At 29.3% G+C, this 7,517-nt stretch overlaps 1 protein-coding gene across 1 annotated transcript in view; it reads right to left on the bottom strand.

The window, feature by feature from the left end:
• LOC107455398 (Deoxyuridine triphosphatase) overlaps positions 1-2,544 on the bottom strand; it is a gene marked incomplete in the record, with an annotated part of 11,252 nt that extends 8,708 nt beyond the window's left edge. Inside the window, 3 exon segments of the mRNA XM_043047363.2 lie at positions 1,953-1,997; positions 2,081-2,172; positions 2,305-2,544. Coding sequence (XP_042903297.1) covers positions 1,953-1,997; positions 2,081-2,172; positions 2,305-2,396 — 229 coding nt within the window.
• Positions 2,545-7,517: the final 4,973 nt, after the last annotated feature.

Raw genomic sequence — 7,517 nt, 5'->3', positions numbered from 1 at the left:
AATTGGATACACCGGAAATTTTCTAAATTTCTTCCGGTTTAAGGACGCTTGTTATTGTTTACATTAGACCACCCATCCATACAGTATATTTTCAACAAGATAAATGAGAACATAATTGAAACATAAATGAGAGTAAAAATTAATATCTATAGTAGGAAATTTAAAATGTTTTCACTATTTATAGCAGACATGTATATTTATTCAAATTAGTTACATTAAAATAATTTTATTTTCCATGAAAAAACTGACACTTATACAAAAACTCATCTATATCTTTAAATATGTTCACTGAGTTGTACCATTTTTCAATTTTGGTACATTTCTTAATTGTACACTAACATGTCTGTTACACCGTTATTTACACCCTATAATTCTTTCCTTTAAGAAATGAAATTTAAAAGAAATTTTGTTTATAGGGTTAAAATTATTACTATGTAGGGCTATATTAAACAAGTTATATATATTTTTTGAACTATAGCTTTATAAAATATAAAGCATTGGATATTTACTAAAGTTAACACAGAAGTAGAAAAAAAAAACACTTAGCTAAGTCTAATCCTATAAACCCAGTTTATTCCACATCATAGAAAAACTCAAATATAATTTTAAAATTTATTCTAAAATTTCTATGTAGATCTGTTTTTTAAACACCCTTACATTAGCTTGAATTAAAATTAATAGTTTTTGTCAGTTTATATTGATATTAGAAGAAAGTTCATCAACAGCTTAAACTAACACACTAAGTTTATCATAAACAGATAGTTTGTAAACATTTTTTGTTTACCGTAAATATTATCAACTTCTACCGGCTACTCTGAGACAGTGATTCTTTTCTACCTGACCATTACTCAGATTAACAGAGTTTAAAATAACCTTGGCAACAATAATCCAAAGATAATACCAAGGAACAGGTTGCTACGTTTAGCTAAGCTAATGGTACTTCATAACGAGCAGTTGACCTTTCTTTTAGCAATTAAAAAAACTGACATACCTGCCAACATTGGAGAAATAAAATAACAGATTTTACTAACCAACCAAATTTTTGGTTTACTGCAACTAATGTTGAACTTCGATGCCTTGTAATTTTGAACCCAATCCAGAAGACAAAGGAAACTCCAGGATCAAGTATTGAAAGAAATTTGCTTTCTCCAAGGACTTTTTTAAGGAAAAAAAATCGGCATTTGAGTTACATAGAGAGGGAAAACATTAAAAACTCCCAGTCAGCCTGGCAACAAGGAGACTTTAACCCGTGATTTGTCTACCACTAAGGATATTTCAAGTCAGTGCTGTGGTTGATGAAAGGATGCAGAATTCATAATGACCAGTAATAGCTGAGATTTGAACCTGGGTTAACTCCATTGGAAGGTGAATGATCGATCCCCATAACCCATCTTGGCTTGACTTAAATAATTAACACTCAACATACAGCAGTACTGGCGATAGCACCATCTATTGAAGTATTTTTATTTAAGAAGTATTTTTACAATTAGTGGATATTTCAAATTTTTTTAAAAAATTTCTTCAACAAATGCAGAGAAATTTGAGAACATACAGTTAAACAGGAGACAGTCGTAAAATACAGGAGTCTTCGATAAAAAATATGAGACTTGGCAGGTATGAACTGAGAAGTATAAAAACACAACTGGAAGATTACCTACTGTATTGTAATATGCAACAGAATAGCCAAGTCTTAACTTTCAGGCAGAGGTCTGAGAGAAACTAAATAAGAATCATAGAATAGGACCAACTCAAAGGATGTAACTTGTAACCACCTTTGGGCAAGCTTTTAGGTGCTATTTTTTAAAAAAAACGCAAATTTAAAATTTGTTTCGCACTTTGAAGAGTTAACACAACAGTGCACAAAATGGAAATATCTCCCAGATCAAGATACAGGCATAGCCTTAATAATATTACTTAATAAAAAGAAGAACTTCAATGAAAAATTTACATACCTCCTACGTCAATGAAATTCTTAACAGCTAAGCCAGAGCGTGGGGCTGAAATAGTATAACAAAAATCAATTTCAAATAACTAAAAGAAAATGAATGTATGTGTAATTCACATCATATAGCAAACTAACCAACTCTTCCATAATGACCAGGTGGAATTTGAACTTGAATATCAGTCTTAGCCAAAACTTTACCTTTAGCAGGTACAATATATTCATAAGCACTAAAAAGAGAAAAACAAAACAATGCGTAGGTATTACTATTTGCTCTTCAATAGCCATAAGGGTAAAAATATTCAATTAAATAAGACTCACGACCATTATATAAACCTTAACACTCATAAAAATATTAATACCTATATAAATCATAACCAGCAGCTAATTTTGAACCCTTGGAAGGAGCTATGGCGTTTGGAGAGAGTTTAGCTATTCTTAAAACCTGCTTCATCTTTATCTTTTTAATTTAAGGTATAATTCAAAATAATTAAGTTATAACGAAAAAAATAAGGACTTAAAATAAGTATTCAATGTTTAAATAGAAAGGGACTAGCACAATAAAGAAAATTTGATTTAGCGCTAAATTTATACAGTTAACGGTTACAGACATTTTTAAAAAAATAGTTATTGCATTCTCATAATCTGCTCTTTGCTCAGTAAGTGGCGCTACAGTAGTACATCTACAAGCATTGTGTATTCACGATCACAACACTCGAATATGTCATCTAAGGAGAAAATCGATTCCATAAATTGACAAAAATATTTTCTGAAATTCCCATGGTGTTTTCTTTAAGAACTATGGTTAGTACAGTTTTAATTTCCATATAGTTTCCGAGATTAAATTCTTTTATGTGTCTGAAAATTGAAACAGAAACTAATTCAGACGATACACACGTTAGATAGAAACACATGTTACTCCTATAACTAAACACACGTGAAAACATATGAAGTCTAGCCTCTTTCGATCACTAAGAATATAATTTGTTTCCATTAATGTAATTTAGTTAATTTTAAAAAATTATTATAAAAAAACTTATAAAAAGATTGATGAATTGATGTGTAGTTTTACAACATATAAGTTGAGTTTTAAAATTTATATGAAACTTTCAAAAAATAACCAAAACCTTGTGGGCAAAAACTCACATATTTCGCTGCGCTACTAGGATTAAGAGCTATCTGCATTCTTCATTATTTTCTAAATCGCAGGGGAAACGTTTTTCGACAATAATTGAAACTGAGTGGAGTAAACGCGACAATTTTGAAATAAGTTGGAAATTTATCTGGGGAAGTTCTTAATCCTCAAGATCTTAATGTGTAAAGGATCCTAGTGACAGTTTCCTGGTTGATTTTGAAGTGGAAGAATAATCCATGCTCCTTTGGCAATAAACAATCGACGAATAACCTAAGAAAATCTATTTATTATTTGGGGGTGGCAGGAATTTAAAACACTAATTAGTTAAGACACTAATTCGTTATGATATTTACACTCTTAAGAGTGTAAATATCATAACGAAAAATAGTTTAAATATTCATTCGCTTTGGTCTTTAATCAAGAAATCATTTAATTGGGTACCTGCAAGTGATACCTGGGTATCGAACCTGATTGGCTTCTGAAACATGGTATTCGTTTATGTTATGAATCATCATCCAATCAGGTTCGACATCCACGGACGTCGCTTTCAGGTATCCGATTTAATCTAATCCGAAAATTAGTTCAACGTGACAATAACCTGAGCGTAATATCTTTAACTAGTCTAGTGGCAATCTTTAATTCGCCATCTTTTTGTTTATACACAATCATCTGATTTCAGCGGTTTTCTTCGTCTCAAGTCACAAGTACGCAATCAATCTGAAAGCCAAGTGCATATTTAAATTCAGCACCTCAAAATCATGCATATTATATTTCTTGAATAATGAGTTCAACTTTGAACTATAATATTAGAGCGAATTTGTTGCAACCTAAATAAGATTTAAATTGAACCATGTTTCTGTTCAAATTCCACCATAGTATTGTGTAATAAAGTTGAAGCACCTATATTAAGATTATAACAAATTTAAACAATATTAGGTTCAAGCACGCTACAAAATTTTTAATGGTTTAAGCATGTTAATAAATTACGAAATTTTAATTCCATGTACATAATTTACGTACAATGAATTACGCGTTAGAATTCCGATCCAACCAAATTGCATTAGATTGGTTTTATTACGCTCCATGCGTTTCCTTGTAAGCCTCCATTTATAGATTTCGAAGCATTTGTTCTGTCTGCTTTAAAATAAATTCTGAACTATAATTGACAATTTTGTTTTTCTGTCTCTAAATGTTTTCTAAAATCTTTAAAAAAAAAAAAAAAAGAGGCTTTAACACCAAAACATTATTTTTATGTTTTAACACGAGTCATTTGAATTTATAGAAATGATTTTGCCTTTATGAGTTTAATTGTATAGATTCCTTTAATCTGTGTTCCAAAGAAAGAATCTAGTAAAGTAAATTTAGAATTAAGCGTAATATTTTGAAAACAGTAGGTAGTACATCGATGTCATAATGGATAAAAAAATTGTTTAGTCTGCATTTCACTTTCATAGATTTTTATCTTATAAAAGACCTTGACACCAATTTATCAGTCAAATAACACGTCAAAACGCTATTTTAGATCATGCTTTTTAGTAATGACCGAATAAACAACCTGAGAATTAAATAATTGAAACAAAATTACTTTATAAACATTTGCTTAATCTGTATGTAAAAATTTCAGTTACTTTAAATGATGAGAAACGTGGTTTTTAAAGCATAAAAAGCCTCCAGATTAGTTTCATATTCATATTTTTCTGTTAAAAGTTCAAAGAACTCGCAAATTTATAGTTTCTTTACAAAGAAGGTCGTCGTTCCGTAAGTAAATCCAAAGTAGAATAGCATAAATGAAGTTCTCAATAGCTTCGAACACTCAACAGTTTTAATTATGAATATCCTCCATCTTTCTTAAATTTCAAATCAGTCAACATAAAATTATAATACATAAATGCACAAATTTATGGTTAGATGTATGCGTACATACTAACATATTACGATTTTTTAATTTCTTGAAAAAATATTTTCAGGGTGATGGCGACTGAAACTGAAGCACTCAAAATTCATCCAAAAAATGACTTTCCCATGGTGAGATAAACTATTTCAAACTTCTTATTTATTCATTTACATTACTTTTTTATATTGTTTACTTACTTATTTATTTATTTACTTAATTTTTGTTTCATTTATTGATTTTTTTGCACGGAGGTGTCTATGAATTTTGAACTTCCAACTTCCCTTTTAGCAATTTCTGTGATACATTTTGTTTTTATTTTTCAATAGCCCTTACCAGATTTCTGTTGTCAGAGTTAATTAAAAAGTGTATACAGAGTGTATCGTAACTACCACCCTTAAAAAATATTTTTAGACTTCTTGATAAAAATTGAGTAAAACTTATACTCTAGTGGGGGGTCAATTTGGGCAACAAAAAATGAAATCAAATTAATGATGAAAAAGAAAAAGATAATACAAAACGTAAGCTTTATTGATTGAATTCAATGAAGAATGTAAGAAACACCTTTAAATTTTATCTGGCAATAAATAATAATTTGCGAAATCAATTGGTATAATTTTTTGACCTATACACGAATACCTTGCATGCAGTTCATTGCCTAAAAGCCTTGGAAATTGCGATGAGAAATTGAGCATTGTAATTCAAAGGTGGTGTGCAAGAGAAATTTTAGATTGCTATCTTTTTTTAAAAAAAGATTAATTTTCTTTAATTCCATTCTACTTCCTGTCTCTTATATATTTTTCTTTTATATATTTTTCTCTTATATATTTTTCTCTTATATATTTTTCTCTTATATATTTATCTCTTATATATTTATTTTTTATTACTCTCAACAATAATTAAGGCGATTAGGAGAGAGAAATAAATTTTAATACAATAGATAAATGATTGTTATAAATAACAAAATAAAAATCTCGAAATGAGCAATTAACACTGCTACAACTTTTCAAGGAATTGTAATTTGTGTTAATTTATAAGTAAAATAACTTGTGTCAAATTTATAAGTAAAAATATCGCTTACATAAGTAAAAACACGTCAAATGTCAACTCTGTAGTTGTATCTCTGCAGTCTGTGGAGCAGCTCACATGATCAGTAATTCAAGTACAGTGAGAAAAAGATTAAAAAAAAAAAAAAAAATCACCTTGAATAACTTTTGTTTTAATGATCGGAGTTTCACGTACAAAGTGCAATCTAAATGGCTCCTGGGGGTGACCTCAAATATGCTAATTATTGTAGCTCTAACTATTAATTAAGTTACGAAATCGGACAAAAAAACGTACTTTCTCTGAATAAACAAAGATTTTTTTTACATATTTGGATTTTTAATCCTCAAAATATATGGGGTAAACGCAATCTGGGAAGTGTGGTCCCCATAGTTTGATCAGGAGAGCAATCCAAAGTTCAGACCCCTTAAGACCACTACCAGACCACTTTTTGCGCTTTTAGTTACATTTTTACAGAGATATAAAGATCATTTCATGCAAAAAATAATTTTTATAATAATTTATTATTTTCTATTTCTTAATATAATTGAGGATGAAAAGATTTTGAATTATTAGGTAAGAATTTTTTTATACCATATTAACCTACCTTATATATTAACCTACATATTTTTTGATTGAAAAATCAAAAATTTCAACTGCTTTTATTTAGTAGAAGCCGAGAAAAAGTTAAAATTAATTATTTTTAAAAAAGTAATTTCGAGACAATGAACAAATATTTAAATGGGGTAATTATTATTTAAATGTGGTTAACCTACGAGGAACCTGACTTTAGCGCGCGTCGCGTAAAATTTCAATCATATTTTTTTTTTCGCTAATAACCGATTGCTAATCTTTGTTTTAATTATAAAATACGATATTTCTCTATTAGTCGTCTAAAAAATTATTCGTAATTTGTATAAAACATTTTATTCAATAACAAACATTTCATACAACGAATGTCGAGGTTTATAAAAGCATGTATCTGATAGCACGCAAGAGTTCTTTGACTGGATATCAATACCAGTACCAATTTCTGATCACTACAAACAGAATTTTTCGTTTAACATAAACTAACAGAAAATAAAAATAAGGATCTAATTTTACTGTTGTCGGGCCAAAAACATATGAAGTATCATGTTCGTAATGAACTTCTAATATGACTGAAAATTTGATTATAAATTAGATTGTGATTATACATCACATTGTGATTGTATTTAATGTGATTATATTTTATTATTTAGTTTGTTTTTTCAATAATTGATACAATTTCATTAATACACATACCTTTGCATTAATTTGGAATAATACAAGGTCCGGCTATTAATTTCCAGGACTGACGTAACTGTAGGAGAAAGAAAAGCCGGAAGATGGCGCTAATGATTGCATATTGAAGAGTGTTCTCTTGCGCATGTGCAGTGCAATCGGCGCCATTCTGAAGTGAATGGTTCTCGTGGAAAAGCGCATTAAAACGGAGCTCTTAAATTCCTGTTGTCGAAGTGAAATGG

Source organism: Parasteatoda tepidariorum, chromosome 3 (genome assembly GCF_043381705.1).
Source record: "Parasteatoda tepidariorum isolate YZ-2023 chromosome 3, CAS_Ptep_4.0, whole genome shotgun sequence".
Taxonomy (NCBI): domain Eukaryota; kingdom Metazoa; phylum Arthropoda; class Arachnida; order Araneae; family Theridiidae; genus Parasteatoda; species Parasteatoda tepidariorum.
The sequence above is the reverse complement of the archived record's forward strand: the minus strand, read 5'-3'. Positions and strand labels throughout refer to the sequence as shown.